Raw genomic sequence first — 24,037 nt, forward strand, 5'->3', positions numbered from 1 at the left:
TCAGTATCGCATCGTTATCGAAAGACGTGTGCCGGCAGCTGTTTTGATTTGATTTGTTTCAAAACATACCTATTATAAGGGGTTTTCCAATAAGAGGTGTTATTTTGATATTCAAAGAAAAATGCCATTTTTTGAGATAAATGATCGGATGTTTATTTCATTATAAAGAGGAAGGTATGCCGTTAATAATGGAACACATCAGCTAAATGGCCGCCACGACTGCGCTTACAGGACCATATCCTTTTCATTAAATTTTCCGTAACCAAATTGCAATAGCCTCACGAATTCCATCATCTTTGAGGTCTTGAATCGATGCTGGACTGTTGGCGTAGACCTTATCTTTCACGTGCCCCCAAAGCAAAAAGTCGCAAGGTGTTAAATCACAAGATCTCGGTGGCCAATTGTGATCACCTCTTCGAGAGATAACACGGTCCGGAAATTTTTCCCGTAAAAGATCGATGGTTTCGTTGCTTGTGTGGCACTTAGCGCCACAGTCTTGTTGAAAGTAAACGTTGTTCAAATCAATACCATCCAATTCCGGCCATAAAAAATCATTAATCATCTCTCGATAGCGCAATCCATTCACCGTAAATGTTGCTCCAGCCTCATTTTCGAAAAAGTAAGGTCCAATAACACCGCCAGACCATAAATCGAACAAAACAGTCACGCGTTGAGGATGGAGAGGATTTTCAACAATAACTCTTGGGTTTTCCGAGCCCCAGATTCGACAATTTTGTTTAATGACTTAACTACCAAGGTGGAAATGGGCCTCATCAGTTAAGATGATTTTTCAATAACACTCTGGATCATTTTCATGCATTTAAAGGACCCAATCAGCAAAGACACGACGTGTAATGACGTTTGTGGAATGGCTAATTCCAAAGAACGACGAGGAATGGACAAACCTGAGTTTTCTTCAACACTTTGGGCTACAGCAGCAATATTCTCAGTTGTTCTTGAGCGACGTGCACGGGTTTTATTCTTCACATCACTAACTTGTCCCAACAGCTCAAATTTTTCCACCAATTTCTGTATTGCGGTCCGAGAAGGTGCTTCACGTCGACCCAAAAATGTTTTAGTTTTACGAACCGTCTCTGCCAAACTTTCACCATTTTTATAGTGAATTTTAATAATTTCAATGCGTTGTTGAGGCGTGTATCGATCCTTTTTCATTAATGGCGTAGTTTCTACTTGTCAAATGTCAAAAAATGACAGCTTCAAAAGTGACATTTACCGAAATAGCGGGCTGTTCAAAATAACATCTTTATAGAAACTGTCTATATAGAAGTATTATATATATGAATATCTGTCAAAAAATGTCAAGCTCTATGAAAGCAATGCCAGATTTGACATATTCACATCAGTGTTGCCATATCTCAAAAATTAAGTAACAGCCCTCGTAGTATAAGTACTCGTTCGCTTGAAGTAATGGATTTTTTATGAGGTATGAATAATAAAAAGCAATCTGACATACATATTTTATTAGATTCTGATGTTGCAAGTATCATCAATAAGAAAATAATCAAGGTACATAAAAACAGTTAACTAAGTTGTACAAAAAGAACACTTAATAATTATTGCATCATTAATCAATAATAAAGCATTTTTTTAATAAAAACATGTTACTTTCATTTATAAAATTGTCTCGAATGACAATTTGAAAAGAAAAATCGTGGTTAAAAAGCAGAAGAATAAAATTTATTCTAGTTTTGACATCAAGCAATACTTTCTAAAAAGTAACAAGTTCTTTTAAAATAAGCTAAGAAAAATTTTATGTATATTATACACAAAACAAAAACACAAATAAATCGTTTTTCTCATAAGAAATATACTCTTTGGATATTGTGTATAATATATATACAGAAAACCATCTGAAACATATCTATTTCAAAGAAATTCTTTTTGATGAAATAGAAAATAAAACAGCATTTTCTTGTTACAAAATGAATATACCCAGAAGTTGTCCCATCTATTTAAATGTATTTAAAATTTCTGCATCAATTATAAGTGACTATGAGGCCTAAAAAAGTTGGTATAGTAGTTTAATATTTGATTTAAAATCTTTTTACTATTTGTTGATATTTTTTCAGATTCATATGTAAGTTTGGAATGAAAATAAATATGGACACAAATAATTGTGATTTTTATCTGATAGTTGAATAAAATTGTTGTGAATATTCTTTTGTGAACAAAAATGCTATTTTTTCCCTGACAGACATTAAGTACACATAATAGGAAATACATCCCATACTAGAATCCTAATATGGACTAACATCGTGAAAATAGTTTTGTTAATTTCCTCACAAATACCAATATTCCAAAAATATTTGTTAGTTCAGCTGTTCGAATTTTCAAATATGAAAAAAAAACTGTTGGACATAAAATGAGATACTTCCATCCAAGATTGGTTCAAAATAAAAACAGGATAGAAAGATATACTACAAAGTTGATAACCTCACAGGTTTAATTTGTTTTTTAACATTTTTCCATAATTTAGAATAAATTATGTTTACTGGTTTATTTTAAATTATCATCTTCAGAGAGTAGTGATCTCAGTAACATGGATATTAAAACGCGTGTCAGCATAGGCGCCGGAATGGGAGGCAAAGCAAGACACTTGTCCCCCTCCTAAAAATTAACTGAATATTAAATAAATTTCCGTATTTTTCTCAATGCTTGGTGAATTTGTTTAAGTCGGAACAACGCTGTATGTTTGAGCGAGTTTCTTATCGTTCAGGTCAGGTTCAGATCGAGCGTCACGTTTCATTCTACATCACATAGTCATCACGTAGTCAATGACTTGAATAAAATTCAAGATGTGCAAAGTTCAGTAGATTATTAAACACGTAATTAAATTCTTTCGCGAAAGTCGTTGTTGTTGTTTTATGAAACTAGATGATCCACTAAGTATAAATCTATTAGAATATTTTGAGGAAATATAAATTGCAACGAACCATTTGTCTGACACACTGATTATATAGTACTTGTAAACAAAATAAGATCTATAATGGAGACAAAGATTTGGAAAACAATGTCAAAGGGTGAAAGTTGGCGAGTATGAATTTATGGGAGTAGAAAAGTTTAAGTTATGTTCAATAATAGAGGAGATAGGAGTACTGAGATGGGAAAATGGATGAAAAATAAACTACTCACAAAACAATTGAAGATGAATAAATAAATAACAATGATAAGACTGTACTCAGCTGAAACAATAATACTAACAAGAAATTATGAAGAAAAATTGAGAAGAACGGAAAAAATAAATCGAAACAAAATTGGAATAAGTAAAAGTTAGTGAAGGGAAATATAGGATAAGAATTAACCGAGAAAAAATTTACTGAGAGTCGAAAATATTATAAAAAAAATCAAAGCTCAGCGTGTTAAGTCGTTAGGGGATATGTATGGAGAGAAGGAACAAAATCTGTAGCATTCAATATGATGCAAGGTCCAGGTGGTAGAAAAAGACGCGGCAAGCCTAAGACAAAATGGTTGAAAGAGGTGGAAGATGACCGAAGCAGAATAGGAGTTATAAACTGGCAGGAAAAGATAGGAAATAGGAAGTATGTATACCATACGCACAGTGCTAGTTTTAAGGGTAGTATTTTTAGCATGACATTTAGAATAGACACTTTTCATATGTTTTTGATCTCTTTACATTTGATTTAACATAGTCCAGATATAAAACAAATATATTATTGAAACAACGTATTATTATAACCAGTAGCTCTTCAGCTATATTTCAATAAATGTAGTTTACTTAAAATAAGTTACCATCAACCAAATATTGGTATATTGTGTAACATGGAAGTATCTCACATTATCAACATCTGAAAATTCAAGCATTCAGCATAAATTTGTAATTTTAATGTATACAGACAACACATAGATACATAAATTTTTTTCTACATAACAAAACCATTTTTTTTCTTAGATGAACTAGTAAATAGAAAGCGAGTGAGAAATTTTTTATGTACACAACCTACTAATCATTCTAAATATTAGTAATACATATTGCAAGTTGAGTTGTTTCAAAATTATTATCTGTTAAAACATATCTTACAAGCTTATTATCGGTAAAAAGGTTTCAAGGGATCAGCTATAAAATAATCATAAACCATACCAAAAAGATGAAACTGACATTCAGTGACCCTTATTTTGAGCTTTTATACTGTAAAGTGTAAACTTAAGAGCAAGTTGTGGGAATATGGTTAAATATAAGGTGACCAGACGTTTCGATTTCGGCGGTACAGTCCCTTTTTAACGCGTCCCCAAGATTCCTGTGGGTGCAGTCAAATGTCCCTCTTTAGAAGTTTGCCTTAAATTTTGATATGAAAATACTCATTGATTCATTGTATAGAGCTAATATCATTTTAAAATGTCTTAACTAAAAGATAATCTGATGTCTCAAACGTATTACATAGAGGAAATTTATAATTATAAAGTATTTAAAGTATAAAGTATTTTTTGGACTAAAACTCGGGTTGGTGTCCCGCTTTGGTGTTTCGAATTTATGGTCACCTTAGTTAAATACCTAGAAAAATATATAATATTGTTAATTATGTACAAAAATGAGATGTTTGATTAAATTTTAATGACTGTTTTCTTCATCAAGAATTTTTCATTGTTTTGTTATAAAGGGTAATCTTTATTGAGCTCGAGATCACTCTTAATATATTTTAGAAAACTAGCATGAGGTGTAGAAGTTACAACAATGATACTCAATATATTTGTGGCATATATCTTAAAAGTAAAACTTCTAGTCCTCAAATTGTAGTAATTCATGAGTCAAGTAATGTATGTTCTCATATGACAGAAATATTTGTGTCTTTTTGCTCTACGTTATAAAATAGAGAAAAAGGACACAGAAAACCAGGAAGAAAGCTACTATCAATTTAGTAATACTACCATCCAAAGAAAAATTCATTTTTTTTATATTTCATAGACAAAGTTCTAACCAATAAAGAAAAATAACAATTTACCACAAGTAGACAGGTTAAAGGATTTCTTATGGATAAAAATATAATAAGAAACGTTGAATAGAAAGATAAAGACGAAATTTTGGATGATGAATTACAACCCAATACATTGGTGGAATACACCTTGAAAGTATAAATTCTAGTCCTCAATTTGGAGTAATTCCTAAGTCAAATCCTACATGTTCTCATATGATAGAAGCCCTTTTGTCCTTTTGCTCTAGGTTATAAAATAGAGGAAAAGGACACAGCAAACTAGGAAGAAAGCCACTATCGATTGATGACTTTAGCAACACCACAATCCAAAAGAAAGTTCACTCTTTTCATATGTTCATATACGTTCTATGAAATTCAGAAAGATAACAATTTAGTACAAGTGCGCAGAACCAGATTATGGAATTTCTTATGCGGGATAAAAGTATAATAAGTTTCAGAATGAAAATGTGAAAGAATACTGGGCTTACAACACCAGTAACAGTTTGCATTATTCTGCGGTATTGTATTCTAACTTTATTAAGAGTTATGCAACGTGAAATGTGAAATATTTCACGTGAAGAATGTACTGGCACATAGTAGACATTTCAGAATCTTAAATAATACCATTTTTCTCATTTATAGGGAACAAAATGCTATAAATGCTTGCCTACATGTATATATTTGTACTTTGAATTATTATCCAGCGCAATGACCTGATCTTAATAGGGCAGAACACTTATAAGACAATTCAAGTTAGTAGGTTAGAGCTTTAAAGCATCCATAAGAGTTCTAGATCTGTTATTTGGACTAACAGAAAAAAATCATTTCAAGTATACCAAGAAGCTGTGTAGCAATAATCCAAGCAAGATAAGTTAATTCATTTCAAGGTTTTTTAATAAATTGTGCTACAAAATGTTTTTCGTTCATCCAGTATTTTCAATCAATCGTTGTTTGACACAGCTAAACGTTATTTATAAAGCCATCATTTTAGATTACCAAGCTTTATAATTTTTTCTCCCAATCTCAAATTTTCAGTCAAGTCAGTATATTGTAAAAATTTAGACCATAACTGAATTTTGATTTGTGGTTCTCCCCAGGCGCTATTTTTAAATTTTAAATTAGGATTTTTATTTCACAAGAAATTGGTACAATGACAGATGTTTCACAGATATTTTATAATTTGAAACAACTCCATTATACAAACTTAAAAAATATGAACAAAGTAAAAATAAAGAGAATCTATAACAATATCTGCATAAATTAGATTTCCCTCAATGTTTTCTAAATACAAAAAAAACTAAACTCTATTTAAATACTTTGTTATATACACCTAAGTTAAATAATTAAATTTTTCTGAAACAGAATTTTTGGGGAATGTTAACTTTGGTATAATTATGTTTACCCTAGGTAATGGTTTTTTATCAAGAAATGCGTTTTGGACGATTTTTAAAATATATTAAACCTTTTACTATTAGAAAATTTTTGATTCAATTAATAAATGGTGGTCTGAAAAAAATCTTGTAAAGGTTGCATCAATTTACTAGCAACAGAGATACACACATGAACCCTTGGCAATGAAGATTAAATTGATATTGATCATTTTAGAAACATTTTTCAACAATGGGTTTTCTTTGTTAGACTAAAGATTTTTTAAATATAGGTTAAAAACCGCCAAAATTTTGTGAAATAAAAAGTTCCACAACCTAGAGCCGTTGGTAAACTTTGCATTTTGATAATAATATACACAATAATTGTACATCAATAAATTATTTAAAAACTAAAAACATAAAAATTCTCAAAAGAAAAAAAAATTAATACAGGTTCGTAAATATATAAAAATATCACAAAACAAAAAAAAAAGAAGAAAAATTGAATGCTAACACAAGTAGAGTTCGTGTGATGTTGAATTTTTTTTGTAAACCACAGTTAATCCCACTACTTAATTTGTAAAAAATGAAAATTGAACAGTGTAAATAATAGATGTTCATAAAATAATTGCTATCAAGTTTATATCAATATGAAATTGACAAAGTGAGACTTGTGTAATTCAACTAAAAAAACTGAAAATATAATTCGAAAGCAAAAAACGCTTCAAACAATGGGGTTTGTTTCAAAAACTACTAGATCGAGTTTAAGAGAAACAAAATATAATTCACATTGGGGATCTGTCACCATTAGGACTGTAATCCTTCAATAGTTCCCTCAACCTCAATATTTCCTTAGTAGCTTGAGCTAAGTCCCCTTGCAGACCCAACTCCTTTTCTCTTAACCTCTTCAAATCTCTCTGACAATTCTGAAACAAAAAATAATTTATATTTATGTCGAATTCAAATATATAAAGCGTATATATAGAGTATATATAACCTCGTGATTCAAATATGTTTATTTACTTATTTGATTTTGCTTACACAATGGGAATGAAAGTACAGGAAAGGATTGGCTTCACGAACAATTGATGCTAGACAAGAGAAACTAATAAATAAGAATATAGACAGCAACAAAATAAAATAGGATGAAACAAGAAAGCAGGCAAAAACCCATGGAAGAGAATCTGGAAGCAAAAGAAGAAAAATATGTGAATAAAGAAATACGAAATCTTCACCAGAAGATGAGAAGAGCACAAGGTGGAAACTCTAGAGCACTAGGGTACTGTAGAGATAAAGAGGATACAAAATTTTAGATGAAAAAAAGTGGGAGGAAAATTTTAATAATCTACTGAATGACAACAGTAAAGACTCCGATATAATGGAACAACAGGCAACAGAGCATGAGAATGGAAAGGAATGAGAATCTGGAAGCAATAAAAGAAAAATATTGAATAAAGAAATACGAAATCTTCACCAGAAGATGAGAAGAGCACAAGGTGGAAACTCTAGAGCAATTGGGTACTGTAGAGATAAAGAGGAGGCAAAATTGGAGATTAAAAAAAGTGGGCCGAAAATTTTGATAATCTACTGATTGACAACAGTGAAGACTCCGATATCATGGAACAACAGGCAACAGAGCATGAGAATGGAAGGGAAGTAGAACATCCTTCAGACACGGAAGTAAAACATGAAATATGGTAAATGAAAAATAATAAAAGTGGATGAGAAAATGGTATCACAACGGTGATAGGTGGGCGAGAGTTACACAAAAGGGAAATGTTGCAGACTGATAACAAAATTTGGGAAGAAGAGCGGTTACTAGATGGTGACATGACCTGCTGCGAAAAAAACAGGAGCATAACACTGCTGGATGTGATCTACAAAGTTTTGGTCAGAATAATAAGAAACACTGGGACTAATTCATAACTAAGAAGTACTGTTCATAGATTATAAGCATGCTTACGATACAATAGAGAGGAGCTTTAGAATTTTTAGGTGTACCTAGAGAACTAATAAGAATGGTGAAACTGATTCTGGATAGAAGTGAGATCAAAGTATTGTCCGAAGGAAGATTATTAGAAAGTTTTCAAGGGAAGAAAGGACTGAAGCATTGACATACCTTAACCAATTCACTTTTTAACCTCTGATTGAAAGTAATAACAAGGAAAGCGCAAATAAGAAGAGAATGTTTAATCTATCAGCGAAAACATTAAATTACAGAACGGAAAACGAGGAATATCAATTTGAAAAAGTTGAGTTTTTCGACTATACGGGTAATGGGACGAGCGAGATAGAAAATCTGATAGAAAATGGATGTAGAGGAAGGAGGTCCTTCAATAATATTCGGAAAGCACAATGAATTTCCAAAGCAGGAAATATAAGATTGTACACAATGATGATTAAGCCTATTGTACGATATGGATGTGAGTCCTGGGTACTAACCCAGAAGAGAGCTGAAAAAGAGATGTGTGGGAGAGAGAGAGAGAGAGAATATTGGGTAGCGTGAAAATGAACAATGAGTCATGAAGAAGAATAAACACTGAGTGAAAATTTATAACGAAGGAATTAGTGTGTTAGGGTAGATATTTGGATTGTTTACAAAGATAAATTCATAAGAGTCTTAGATCGGCGAGGCTAAGGTTGAAATTGTTTTGTTTGGATGAAGGTTTGGATGGTTTACAAAGAGAAATTCATAGGACTTTTAGATCGGCTGGGCTAAGGTGGAAATTGGTATGTGTGGGTAGAGGTTTGGATGGTTTTGCGATAGTCGGCGTGTTCATGTATGGACTCTAATTCGAGTGTCGAGAAATCGAAGGGTAGTATAGAAACTTTATTCGTTCAGAGATAGTACAATTGCTGTTTGGGGAGTACACAATTGTTAGTACCTCATGGAGACATGACTGTGCAGATTTACGTAAGTTATTAAAAATATTATTTCTTCAGTTTATCTCATGCGACTAGACGATAATAATCATGCAAAAGTGGTAGAAGACGCTTTGGAGCATAATAAATGTTGCAAGTACTCGTATATTGCGTACAAGGGCAAACAAACTCTTACATAAAAAAATATTTAATGTATAGCATCTCCCACAATTTGTGAACTCTCCTAAGTTTTGTGGAGCACTTTATAACATAGAAAGTATCAGTGAATGAATTTCTATATAGTTTTAGAAAATTCAAAACACTTTTTGAAAACATCAAGATCTTTTTTTATAGAAAATGTTTTTTTTTAAATCTTCTAATCATTCGATTTTGTGCAAAGCATACGACATTATATTAAAAATGGACTTACCACATTCTGTCTTAATAAATCTAGCTTGTCACACTTCAATTGTACCACTTCTTGCATTAAAGATTCAGCCGTAGGTCCGGACGTACTTCCAGGTCTATCTTGACAAACACTGCAAGCCTTGGCAGCTGTTTCCGCGCTGGACATGCTTTCCAAACCAGTGTCACTATCGATATATCCACCTGCCAGATGTTCCAAGTCTTCGCTGGTCAGCGATGAGTCGTCACTGGCCTCGGATAGAGCCGGTCTGGCGTGAGCATGTGCCGTTAAATCGGGTGATGATGTCGTCGAAGAAGTCGGACTTCCGCTCTTCTTACTATTAGACGTCATAGATGTTTTGGAAATGGATCTGCCGCTCTGGAAATAGTATGTTTTCAATATACAACTTGAAAATTTTATCCAAGAAATAAGATGAGCTAATGTAATGAACTAGTCGAGGCGGAGTTGACCTTGTGAACACAAATTTGTACTAAGCTTCTTTGAGTATCGATTAGCTCGCTTTAATACATTCGATTCTGCGAAGGCGTTCAAATATGATCGAGATAAAGGCTGAAGATGGTGTGCCTCTTAGTTCTGAAAGTCACGATTTGTTCATGTATTAGTTAACTGGGCTCGTTACTAAAAGTGTGATATAGTTTTATCGCAAACACATCTTCTATGCACGTGCTACGACTATGAGTGAACGTCAAACGTCAACTTTTTTTGATGTGGGAAAGCATTAAAAATACAAAAATTCTTCAGCGTTTACGAAATAAATTTGACAGTGAGTGCCTGAGTAGGTCTGTTGTATTTAAATAGACTGAAGCGTTCGAAGATGGCCGCGAAACCAGCAACACACACACACAATTGGAGGAGCTTTGGATAAACGTTGGTATCATCCACGAACACCTCCAGCATCGCAAAATAACTACGCGACAGGTTCTGAAATTGTTGAACTTCGAGCAAAAATTCATGCGGTTGGAAAATTATTGCTGTTTGCTGACACAATAAGAGGCGGAAGGGGTCGGTTTTTAACGCGATTCTCCACTACGGAAGACTAAAGAGAGGAGGAAAAAGGAGGAAGAGACGTCAGTCAAAGCGAAGACAACCAGGTCCGCGGGTAAGATTATGTGTACTGTATCTGGGACCGACGGAGACTTCCTGTGCACACAGCGCTTCATAAATCACGTTCTATACAATATCAGAACTGAAATGGGAGATACTAGAACATCTCCATACAGTCCAGACTTATTACCCTGCAATTTCCACATGTTTGGACTACTAAAAAAAGCCCACGGAGGTCGATGACGAAATAGAAGAATTTGTGCGAACATGGCTGTCCGAGTTGTACATGGAATTTTTCTGCACTGGCATCAAAAAGCTTCTCGAGAGGTGGCAAAAATTTGTAACTATTGAGGAAACTTACCGAAAAAATTGGAAATTTTTGTAAATTTTTCGATAATAATTTAACGATCCAGAGCGGTTGTCTCTATCTTATAAGTTAGAAAAAAATTATACTTACAGATGGTGTACATTCGGGTATTGTCGGCTGTGATCCTTTTTTAGATAATTTTTCATGTCCATTGGTATTCAAATTGTTATCACTTTGACTGGGTTTTACTCTGGAGGTTAAAGCTTTCTTCACAGAATCGATAAATCTTGATCCAGGACCGGAGTCGCTTTTCGGAGTGCCCGGTGTCAAATTAGCATTTCCACCCAAAAACTCGTTAGTTTTAAGTTTGAGCTCTTCGGTAAGAGATTGTAGAAGAGACGTACGGGTGCGTAACTCTAATTTAGCGAATTTATCGGCTTTATAGCAAGCATTTTCAGCGTTTATCAATTTAGTAAGGAGGAATTCTTTGAATTCTGGGCCGTGTCTAAAAATGGCGGGTGTAGGAAGAGTTGGTCCGAAGAAAGGGACATCATCTCGTGCTGTAACACTCACTTTGTATCTGAAAAGAAGTAAACAAACCTTGTATGAAATTAATCAATTAATGGGCTAATTTAGCTACAAAAACATGTATTGCAAAATGTATCATAATCAAAATGGCGTCCAATCAAAACTAATACCGATAGAAAGCAAGAAATTCGTCGTGATCTACAAAAATTTTTGTTAAATATTGTGCAAAATGATCTCAAAGATAGTAAAGTCAAATATATTACCTAATCAATAATCACGACAAGAATTTACTTCTTCGACACCAATGAGAATACTGAGTAGAGTTCCACATTAATAGTGTGTCAAAAAAAGTTCAGCGCTAATAATAAATATCTAATTTGAATTTTATATCACAGGACATTGCACATCTATGTCACAGTTATCGATTGTCAATCATTTTTTGTTAGCTCAAAATAATCGAACAATCGTGAAATTGTGAGAACAAGGTTACAGGAAATATTCCAAACTGCACGATTAAACTATTATAGAAAGGGATACCAAGTGTTTTCATTTATTTTGCAAGGAAATTAGTAGATCTACATTATATTCTCACGAACTCGTTCACGACAAAGCCCTATTCGGTTATGATGGAAGAAGAATATAAAATTTGGCGCAAAAGTTCCAGAAAGCGTTTGTTATCGTTTATCTAAACATGTTTTTATTTGCGATTTGTTTATATTAGTTACAGATTTCCTAAGAAGGCCTTTTCATTTATTTGTTTGTTTCCTTTCTAGAATTATCGAGAACTTTTTTAAGTATAAATACGTGCTTGTTTAGCAGCAAGCAGTCAGTATATAATTGAATGTCATAGTGAACGAAATATAGTGAGTAGTTATTATAAATAGTGTCTAATGTAAGCGTGTAAATAAATTAAGTAAGAGACAACGTTTATAAATTCACCCCACCGTTATAGTTTAAATGAATAAATAAGAAAAACGTTACTATTATAACGTCATGATTCAACTACTTGTTACGCTTTAATGCGGTTAATAAAACACGAAGAAAAGCACTCAAAATTGATTTAATTGTTTGTTAAGATTGAGTAAACTGATAACATAAATAAAACATTGAAGACAAAGCAGCTTCAGCTTGCATTTGAAATTTCACTTGAAGTTGCTACGAAACGATTCGTTGCAAATTGTTTAGCAATATTTTCACTTTATTTGATCAAGAATCTTCTTGCATTTAATGCGACATTTGAATTCTTTCAAAAAGGCAATTGACTTGCCGTATCTACAATAATCTAAAGACGTAAGGAATTAGCTTCTTTTATGTGATATTTGATTACCAATTGATTACCTTGCCTGGAGACTCTTTCTTAGCAAGCATTCGGCTTCAGTTAAAGTATATTCAGCTGGTAATCAGATTTGGTTAAATTTGATTTGTTTCAAAAGAGTAAACAGCTTGCCATACCTCTAATAATCTAAAGACTCAAAGAATTACTCTGTTTCTATTATGTGAAACTTGTCTCCAAGTTGTCAGTTGAAGACTTTTCTTCTTCTGTATCAATCAAAGTATATATAACTGGTAATCAGATTGGGTTATATTGGACGATTTTTATTTAATGGGACATTTGAATTCTTCCAAAAAAGGTAATTAACTTGTCTTTCATTTCCGTTTTGTAAACTTGAAGACTTCCCTTCGGCATCAGTTAAATTATATAGAACTGGTACTTAGATGAAGTGACATTGAACGTTTTGCATTGATAAGTAATTCGATTATTTTCAAAAAAGCGATCAATTTACTGTATCTCAAATAATCTAAGGACGCAATGTGATATTTGACTTCGATGTACATTTTCGATATAGCAACCTTAAAGTTCTTGGCTGGAGACCGTTCTCGGGAAGTGGTATTCTGCTTTGATCAAAGTATATACCACTGGTACTCATATGGAGTAAACAATAAATTTGAAAAAATCAAGAGAAAAGGTAGAAAAACACGTTATTAAGAATATATGTTAGCGAAAGACATTAATAATCGATTGTGTGTTGATACAAATATGTCTGGCTGTAAGAACTTTTGGTAATTATAGTACAATTTATTTCGTAGTAACTTTCTGAATTATTTCTATTTTCAATTTATTTTATACATAACTCTTAACGTTACTTTCTGTTTATACCATTTACCGTTTTCAATTAGGCGATTAATTTGCTGAATATTTTGTCCATAATGATGATATTGCAGATTTTTTGTTAACGTTGTAGAAGCATCGTTCATAACTCCTTTTATAGCAGTTTTTTCCATTTATTCTCAAGTGTTTGCTCATGAATAAACTGGCAAATATCTTCCATCTTTTCCATTTTTATAAATAGTAATCGATCCAATATAACCTTACTTTTTAAGTGATGCGAAAGATTAATGATTTTTAGGTACCTAACACTATAATTTGTAATTATTCAATTAAAATGACATTGAAGAACATTTAGGCGGGTAAGTTGGAATTTCTGGGACCGTTGGTGATATTCAAACGCTCTCTTCAGAGACCGAAGGTAAACTAAAACCCAATTAAATTTTCCCACCAATAAACCTTTTCCCGCTACAATTAAATCCAGCGGGAAAACCTCCTTGGCGGGAATCTTCACATTCATTCCTTGACTACCAAACTATAGAGTGGGCGCCGTGAGGAATAGGCAATTTGCCCCTATTTCAGCTGATCTTACATTTAGCTGCTTTGAAATGCATTCAACAATTTATTATTGGATAAAATTTTTAATCAGTTTTATGATTATAACTGGCAGCTTGATTAGCAATACTCGATTTTCCGGTCCGTCCATATTTGAAATGAGCTATGTGCTCTTTAAACCGAGCAATGACACATCTCTTAGTCTGCCTAATATACTTTCCGTCACAATCACCACACCACTCTTTTCCAAATTTGGTTTCTTATCCTTAGGATTGCCCAAGGAATAGATGTGAACATTCCCACCAAGGAGGTTTTCCCGCTGGAATTAATTTTCGCGGGAGAAGGTTTATTGGTGGGGAAATTTAGTCTAAAACATGTAAGTCAAGTTACTAGGTTTTAGTTTAGCTTCTGTCTCTGAAGATGATCATTTGTTTATCGAAACGCACGTCAGACAGTGTAATTGTTAGTGTTGGTGTAAACAGAGTTTGCAGTATAACATTTAAGGGTATTTGATCATAATTGTGTGATGATAATAAGCCGTTGCAACATTTATAAAATAATATTATGCACAGAGTTTTGAAGAAAGTTAATTATACGTCAAGAATGAAATTTATGATCCTATACACGTTTCAAGCAGTTTAAACTGCGCCATACTCTGTGGAAAGTGGTGCAAATTGAACAGTCTACTCTCCATCATATTCAAATGGATTTAAATCTGGTAACAGAGGTGGTCATGGCAGTTCCTTAGAAAAAATCCTTAGTTTAATATTCGATATGTGGTGATGGATTTGAGGGAGAAGGATTTGGTTAAAGCAGTTAAGAAATTGGTAGGACATTATGAAATGTCTCGTAAAAATAAATAGAGAAGTGGTAATCTCGTATAAGGCAGAACTAGTTCGATAATATGTCTAAATTGACCAATTGGTTTTCCGATTTTATTTTATCTGCATATACCCGTCATCTAATAAACCAATATCTTATTTCTTAGACCTTTTGATATGTTTATGTTTCTAAATGTTCTGGATTTTAGGTTTTTTTTTCAATAATTTTTAGAAGATAGATAAAAATTGACGACAAAATATGATATTGACACTGATATGATATGTTTATAAAGAAAATCTTTCAAAAACTACAAAAAAAAAATTAATTTTTAAACAGAAGAGACTTAAAATCAAGAACTTTTAGAAACATAAACGATGGTGATAATTTTGACATCTTCGAACTTGAGCTGCTGAACATAGGTAGACGAATTCGCAAGAACCATCAATATTTATACTATTCGGGTTTCTTAAACAGGTTCCAACAAAGAAAATTTGAAAGAAGAAATATATTTCTATGAACATGGTCAAGGATAAAACTTTTACTGGTCAATGATGTTGCCAAAAACGTCAAGAAACTATTGATATTACTAAGTATATTTAAAACGATATTTGTTTCTGCAAAACAAGCCTCTGTCATTAAAATTTAAAATCCACCGAGTGAAATGTATGCGATATTTACAGTCAATTGACCCAGTTACTTTTGAATTCGCGATTTTTAAAACTAAAGATAAAAATCAGAATGCCGTATAAGTAATAGATATATACATTTAAAAGGCAAATTAAGCCCATTACTTCTTTGCAAAATAAATCATGAACTAATTTTCTGCTCCTTTACTTAGAACAGAACCGAACTCTATAAACCGTGTTGCTGTGAAGATGCAATATTTGATGTAAGTGGTGCTCCCCGTGGAATTTCTTTTTGGACAACCTTACAATCGAAATTTTTAATTTTCTTATATTAACCTCAACATTAAAAATAGTCAGAAATACCCTCATATTTATTACCTTCATGCTTTCCAAACAGATTATAGGTCAAATTTAGCATGTTGAGGGTGAAGTTAAAAAGGAATAATTCACATTTAAAGAATAATAAACAAATTAGACGGTACTTGCAAGTTTCAACTTCTCGCACTCACCGACAAAATATAAACATGCACTCGTAAAAAGTAAACAAATAACGGACATTATTATTTTTTGTTGAGTATTGATCAAATTGACAGATGACTCGACCTCTCCCAACCTTGACCCTATTCTTACCTTACCTTTTGTTTTATATAAAGTCAAAGTTGGTAACCATGTTCATTTTTAATTTAGTTAAGTTGGCAGGCGATAAGCATTTTTTGATATATTCACGCGACAGAGAAAAAGCGAAATATAATGGCGACAGGCAAACGTTATTCAATTTGTAATCTCAAGAATTGTTAAGTATTTAGTTTAGCAAGAGTTTTGTTAATCAAAACAAGTATTGTCAAACGATTCAAAAGGTATGTTCATTTCGTATCAAATTAAGCTTTATTTTTGTATTCAAATATTTATATAAAGTCCTGAATATTTTTTTATCGAAATTGTAAAAGTTAGGTACTGATTTTTGTCTACATTGACAGGTTCCTTTTGAAGCACTGTTCAATAAACTGAACATCTTGTCAAGTTTGGAACTTTATCATTTCACAACAAAGAACCCAAAACCACTGAAAATAACAACATTTTTGGTTTTAAGGGCACCGTTTCGACCTTCGCATGACAATCTGAAAGAGAAATTTGTTAGTTTATAATTTTCAAATTTGCTAAATGGATTAAGGAGTCGGCAAGAACTTCTGATTGATAGTGTATCTGCAAGGTGGTTCTAGAAGTGATTCTAAATCTTCTATCTCTCAGCATAGTACACTGAAAAGCGTGGCAGAAAAACATCATTTAGAATGTTCAGAGACGGAATTACCAAAGAAGAACCGTCTCTAAATAATAACCAAACCTGGGACATGCGTCAGGACAATGCCTGCAAAAAGTTTAGCGAAATTAAAACACTATACCTACAAGAAATGGACAGAAATTCCATTAAATGGTATACGAAAGGGTCTAAAGCAGCAGACAGAACTGGAATAGGAGTGTATGGACCTAGAACAAAACCCTCTGAAAGCAACACATCAAGTATTTTCCAGCAGAAATCTATGCAAATGAAAAATATGTCCAGTTCAATCTAGAAAAGAACTTTCGCAAACAGGAGATCATGCCCAATAGCCAAGCAGTGATTAGAGCTTTGAACTCCAATATTATTAAATGCAAACTAGGTTGGTATTGCCTAGAAAAATAAACGATCTAGGTAAGAAAATGAAGTTACCCTACAATGGATTTCGGGATTAGAATGAAGGAAAATGAAACAACTGATAAGCTCGCTAAAGAGAGGGCAGACAAACCCTTCATGGAACTTGAACCTATTTGTGGTATCGGCTAAGAAAAATAGAAAAAGCATTGGAAAAGAAGGTAAATAGGAGCAACCCACAGGGGCTAAGACAGATGAAGACTCTTCTGGAAAACTATAACCAGGAAAGATCTGCTGAATGTATTAATCTAAGTAAGAATAATGTACGAATACTAACAGGAGTCCTATCGGGGCACTGTCGCCTTAATAGGCACCTAAAGGCAGATAATGCGACGTGCAGATTTGTTGCACATAGGATGAAACCTCTATCTGCATTCTATCGAAAAAATAAACACTACAGAACTCCGGGAAGAGTATGAATCCCACATTCTGGACTTAGAATTAACAGATCAGCTGTAAACATTGGATCCCTAGTATAGCAGCAAGAAAGGGGGGCACATTAAATCCTTTTGGTCGCAGTGTATATAAAGACCGCTTGATATGATGCAATACAACGTGCAGTGCGATGCAAGACGCAGTATTTCTTGTATACGTTGATGAAGTTCAGCTGATTATTTCATGCAAGATCTCGCACTTGCAACATTATCGATTTGGTACAATTTTTAGTCTAGTAGTTTTTTGCGTAACAACCAACCTGTCCTTCGGGCTCCAAAAGTCAGACAGATATCATTATTGCCAGTTATTCACTGACCATTTTTTTTTCTTGATCATTTCATTTAACTTTGTTAGTTTCATTTTTAAACTGCCAACAAAATGTTAAATAAAGTTTGAGGTTAGGAATTTGCTTAATTTACTTATGGAATTTTTGTTAGGGACAGCCATGATGCCGTAGTAAGAAACTTGTCAAAAGCACATGCAATATATATACATATGTGAAATATTTTCACTTTTGAAAAAATGGCAAGTAATTTCTTGCAAGTTGTCTTTCATTATGTCAAGCGGCCTTAATACCATAATATCTACATACATACATTTATATGCAAGGTGGGTGCTAACGACGTTAAATGTTGATTAAAAGCTCGCTCGCATCATAATTTCAATGCTTTACTGGAAGTAACTTTTTTATTGAAAAATCACGCCCTCTTATGTACAGTATATCTTTCGCGAGAATATATTTCCAATAAGCTAAAAACGTATTTAGCAACTTTCGGCAAAAACTTCATTTTGTTTCCTTTAAGCCGGATCTGATAACTTCTCTATTTTCAATTTCAAGAGACGGTTCAACTTTTCGTTGCCTTTACGGCACAAAATTCGTATTTCCATCACGGTGAAGGCGGAGTGAAATACTAAACGTCCGCCGTTCTGGCTTTGAAAACAAAAAAAAAATCAAAATAAAATCCGAATCGATAAATGTGTTATGGTAAGTTGGTGTAGGATTTACGAAGGACCGCAAATCGAATGCAATAGTGTATGTACGGAAATGAGGTCACAAATTTACCAGGAAACCTAGCGTTGCGTGTCGAAAGGTAAATTGCAAAACAGCGTTTATCGTATGCATCGAAAATTCTTGGAGTAGACTGAATTTCTTTTTCTTTATATTTGAAATATATTTTTCTCGAATTAAAGTCTCGAATATTGAAAAGTCAGTTGGTAGCTATAACAAACCATCTAAAAATAAGGAAAAATGTCTTTCATTCGTTAGGATTTTTAGGTTTTTTAGGTCAGAATAACAAATTTTATATCAGGAAAGTATCAAATTTCATTTCAGACGAACAATTTTTTATCTTAAAATAACAATTGAATGAAAAGATAAACAATAACTAATGATAATTTGAAAAGCCAATCCACAGATGAGGTATGGCTATTACATAGAGAAACTGGTGGTGTAAAATATTTTTTCTACGCCCATGTCTGTAAACGTCAAAATCCTTGTAAATGACGTAATGAGATCTCATAACATACACGTGCGTTTTTAGAAGAAAACTTAAACTTCTTGGTTTAATTAAATAACAATCAAATTTTTATTTACGTAAGACTTTAGTTGATCTATTTACACAAATTTAGTCAATTAAAAAACATTAAAACTTTTAGTATTAGCGAGATATTTTAAGGATTGAAAGAGTTATGCTCCTGAATGTAGGCAGCACATTATACAATTGCTTTACAAATAGGGCACGTTTTCTTAAGTAGCATGCATGAATGAGCGTAGAAAAAGTATAGTACCTTACACGAGTTGTAAGCTCATTACGCACTCCCTACGCGGCTTCGTGCAGAAAATTTTTCACTTCGTATGTAATGGGTTACTTACAACTCTTGTTACGTAATATACTATCAATTTGATCTAATTTATATTTTTTTATTATCATCTTCAATATATACCCCTCATCTATCGCTCCATTCGAATATTCCACTGTTCTAAACAGAGCAGGAAGTTCATCAGTTCATCCTTCAAGGGGCGCGTCGCTTTTTCTTTCACAGAATCTACAGACTCAAATCTTGTTCCATTTATTGCATATTTAACATTAGAAAAGAGGTACAAGTCGCACTGTGCAAGATCCGGTGAAAAGGTGGATGCTCTAACACTTGGCTAAGAACCTCTTGACGATCAGTGCGGAATGGCGCAACAGTATAGCACAAACTTTATGCATGTTAAAATTTTAATGCAAAATTTGCCTCAGACTTTCTTTTTCAATTCGTATAGATTCGTATAGCCGACGGTCAGATCGCCCAAGATTACCGAATTTTTCGATACTTTCAACCGTTTTTGACGTGGAAACATCTCCTTGGCCAGCTTGAAAACGTTAAATTACATTTTGCTTACCCTTTAACAAAATAGAAAAGCTAATGATGGTTTATGTAACGGTTATCCAAGATCCATCCAAGATAGAATTATGGAATAAAATAATGGTTTTGATAATGTTACGAAAGAAGCGGAGCAAAATTTAGTTGCCGGAGTAGAAGTAATCAAATTTCAAGAAAAACCAACGAAAGGAAATATTTATAAAACTATATTAAGAAGATAAATCAATAACTGGGGTAGCAAAAATATCACATATTAATAGAAATATAACCTAGAATGTATTAAGAGACTTTAAAATAATGATGATGAAGTTGTTGAATCAAAATAGTTCATTAAAATACTTAATATAAGATGAGATATGGATCAGAGAAGAAGGGACTAAAAGACAAATGAAAAGGAACATAGAAGCTACCTAGTTGCGTCCATCTCTCATAAAAACGGCATTTAGGGCATCAAGATTGGTTAGGTTAGGTTAATGAGAGAATTGAGGAACGAATGGATGAAGAAAATAGTTATAACATAAATAGAAAATAAATAAAGAGCATATTCACAGAATGACAGAAGCAAAACTACTTGAGAAAATAATGAGATGGATACAAGCAGAAAACCGGAAAAGAGAGAGACTAAAGAAAACACGGATGGAAGAAATAGAACGATCAATGAGCGAGCGAGGACTAAGTGAAACTCCAACAATAGAAAACGAAAACAATGACAAATGGGCATCAGAAAACGGAAGTTTTAACCTGAATATATAATATATGTGTGTGTAAATTAGAACGAAGTAATTGCCAGCTAGTTTATAAGCGTTTTCGTAGTGGGATTGTGGAAAAATTAAACACCAAAGTGTACTGATTCTAATATATTTCGAAACTTTCGAATACCTACGTATAAAAATATGTATATCATTAGTAGAGAAATGCGGGATTTTAAATTTCGTTGTTTTTTTAAGCATTAAATTCATCAAAGTCAATATTCAAATTCCCACCAGAGAGCCTTTTTTGGCGAAAAATATTTCCAGTGGGAAAACCTTTTCGGTGAGACACTTCACAATTATTCCTTGATTAATAAACTATAGAGAGGAATTATGTAAGGAATCGGCCCTTTGTCCCTATTTAAACTGTTCTTACAATCTCAATTAACAATTTCTTATTGGATGTATAGATATAGAGAGTAAGGAAAAATTTCTTCCGAATCAAATAATTGTAACAATTGTACTTTCAACTTAACATTAATAAATTACGTTATAATCCACTTCTTTTAGAACCCAAGATATTAAACTGTTTCAATTATTAAAAATGCGACTGTAGATAAAATTATTCGTCTTTTTGAGCGTAAAGTAAAATTTTCGCTTTCAAAAAATCGCCGCATTCTTTCTCAAACGGCATACTGTTACTTCCCCATCTAAATACATAAATAAATATTTTTGAGGTTTCCCTTTAGTTCATTGTTATACAGGGTTAAAACTATCTGTATATGGCAAAATACTTATATTGAAATCATGAAAATTTTTACGTAAAATTTCAGTATACTTTTGTTTAAAAACTTTTTTCGAAAAATGCATACTTTTTGAGTTATTAATTTTTTTGTAAAAAATTTGACTGTTTTGCAGACCCTTATAAATTATTTTTTTACGAGTATACCCTTAAAGAAATAAAAATGGTTTCTATTCGGTTGTTGATAGCAAGGTCAGGCGTATTTGAACCTATGTTGAAAAATTTTTCATCTAATACAGGGTGTGTATAAAAAGTGTTCAAAGTTCAACTTCATAAATATCAAATTTCCTAATTTTTTAAACTAGAACCACCCGTTTTTTTCTATTTTAATGTATTCAGGGGTAAAAAATAAGGCAGATTCATGTATACTTTTCTATACCTAAACCTTACCGATATCAAGATATTAAAAATTTTCTGTAAATTTTCAGAGAATCAAGTGTGGTCGTACACCCAAACCTAGAAATTTAACTAGTCGTGGGTTACCCTGTATATTATATAATAAATTGAGTATCCTGCCCCCTTGCTTTTACAGTGATGGAGATCCCATTCTGTTCCTGCTGATTTGTACAGTCGAAACTATTTAATAGTCAATTACTTTGTTTTTCGTTATAAACGCACCGGCCTCCTCGAAATCCTGGGAATTATTAAGTTCTGATTGCTTTGTGTGTACGCTACATGGAAAGTGTGCAATGAGTAGAGGAGTGCTCTCTTCTTTTGCTCTTATGTATAGGTTTCTTTAGATTTTTTTTGAGATCTGCACATCTGCTCATCCTTAGCCTTCGTTTACTGTAATTGCTCAAAGAGTGCAGGTGGTGTCATTGAAAAACCAAAGTTCGACCTTTTCGCTTTCCTTGTTTCCTTATTGCAATCTTTAAGTTTGGTGTCAATTTCCCGTGGTTCTATTGAAGAGTATTTCTGCTTCGAGGAGTGTTTCTCTTTGCCAGTGAATTTATTTCTGAGGCACCTGGATTCGTATGAGTACACTACTGCGTCACTAATTGCGTCCACGTACCAATCCGGTTTCAATTGATAATATAAATTTGAGTCTAGTTGGTGAAGATTGTGGAGTATGTTTTGAAATATTTAAAATTGTAATTTCTTGAATAAAATATGATAAAGCAGAAGTAAATTTTTTCGGAAATGTCCATAACCATGGAAATATATTCATTACACGTAAAATGCAGTACTTTGAAGAAGGTTAATTCAAATTTTCGTTTACCTTTTCATTTTGTTTTTATTGGAATAATTCATCGTTTTATTTGATGACAAAATGGTAAAAAACAAAAAAGTTCGGCCGTTTGTAGAAGCCGCATGGCATAAAATTTTGATGTGCCGATATCTTCTTATAAGATTTTGAGTTTCTGACCAAACATTAAGAAGAACTTACCTAGTATTCGACGAATTGGGATCTATAACTTGTACTACAATAAAGGTATGCAAAAAATGTGATGCAATCATATCGGGAGTGAACGGTGTATTTTCCTCTTGAAAAACAATCGCCACAATATCGTTTCCGATATGTCGTTTCCTCTGCAATTGCTGTGGATCGTTCTCGGTGAATGGTAAAAGAGTCGATACGTGAAACATGATTTCTCGTTCTTTGAATACCTCATACACTGCCGTATCTCCAGTATGACCATTCTGGATGTCGAGACCACCTCGATATCTATAAAATAAAAAAATATTAAATCTCAGAATCTAATTTGTATGGCGAATCTGCTTACCCTTTGTGATCCTTCAACTGTATTCTCTGTCCCAGAAGAGACAGGAAATCGTCAAACGCTGGCGTGGTAACGTTATTACAAAATAATTCTTCTTCGTCAGTTTGACCAAATTGTTGGAAAAGTACACCGAATTTAAAATTCGTCACTAATACGTGCTCGTCGTAGTTAGCTATGAGTTGAGAGGCTTTGGGGTGAAGAACAGGTACAAAATTTTCAACATTCAATTGTTCGTTAAGAAGTTTTGCCATTTTGGCTGGAGAAGGTGATGAACCTAGACATGAAGAGGGTACTATCTCGTGCATGGTACCGTTACGAATTCTCAAGAGGATTCTGGTATGTTCCTGGTTTGCTACGTTTTCGGTTTTAATAGAAAGTAGTACTGGACCTTGGTTTTCATCGTGACCGATAAGGGAAGAATGTTCCTGAAACAAAATTAACAATTATTAATTGTGATATACTCATAATTCTAACCAACAATACAATTAGAAATTCAATAAAGAATAGAGCTATGCCAATAGAGCAATTTTTATGCTCAATCCATGAAAGACTGAAGTAGGAAGAGAATTTCATATGGAGATTTAGTATTTACTTTTTCTTAAATTCTGGGTTGGTAATACTGGTTAGATTGGTCAATGTATGTCTTGTGTCAATAAGTATCATTTCGAACTCCACTGTACAGCATCGCGAATTTCTATTTATTTGAAATGCTAATTAAGTCTAACCCTGCGTTCTTTAG

General features: G+C 33.0%; 1 protein-coding gene across 4 annotated transcripts in view; it reads right to left on the reverse strand.

The window, feature by feature from the left end:
* Window positions 1–1,466: 1,466 nt before the first annotated feature.
* The window catches only part of LOC130897384 (rap1 GTPase-activating protein 1), an 848,316-nt gene continuing 825,745 nt past the window's right edge, over window positions 1,467–24,037 (reverse strand). For all 4 annotated transcript variants that reach the window (XM_057806214.1, XM_057806216.1, XM_057806215.1 and 1 more), the window contains 6 exons: window positions 23,302–23,723; window positions 22,965–23,243; window positions 11,107–11,536; window positions 9,609–9,962; window positions 3,802–7,242; window positions 1,467–3,533 (listed from right to left, as the gene is read on the reverse strand). In XM_057806214.1, the coding sequence (XP_057662197.1) occupies window positions 7,102–7,242; window positions 9,609–9,962; window positions 11,107–11,536; window positions 22,965–23,243; window positions 23,302–23,723 (1,626 nt within the window). In that variant the 3' untranslated portion in view covers window positions 1,467–3,533; window positions 3,802–7,101. The remainder of the gene's footprint in view (window positions 3,534–3,801; window positions 7,243–9,608; window positions 9,963–11,106; window positions 11,537–22,964; window positions 23,244–23,301; window positions 23,724–24,037) is intronic.

Source organism: Diorhabda carinulata, chromosome 8, assembly GCF_026250575.1.
Source record: "Diorhabda carinulata isolate Delta chromosome 8, icDioCari1.1, whole genome shotgun sequence".
Classification (NCBI taxonomy): Eukaryota; Metazoa; Arthropoda; class Insecta; order Coleoptera; family Chrysomelidae; genus Diorhabda; species Diorhabda carinulata.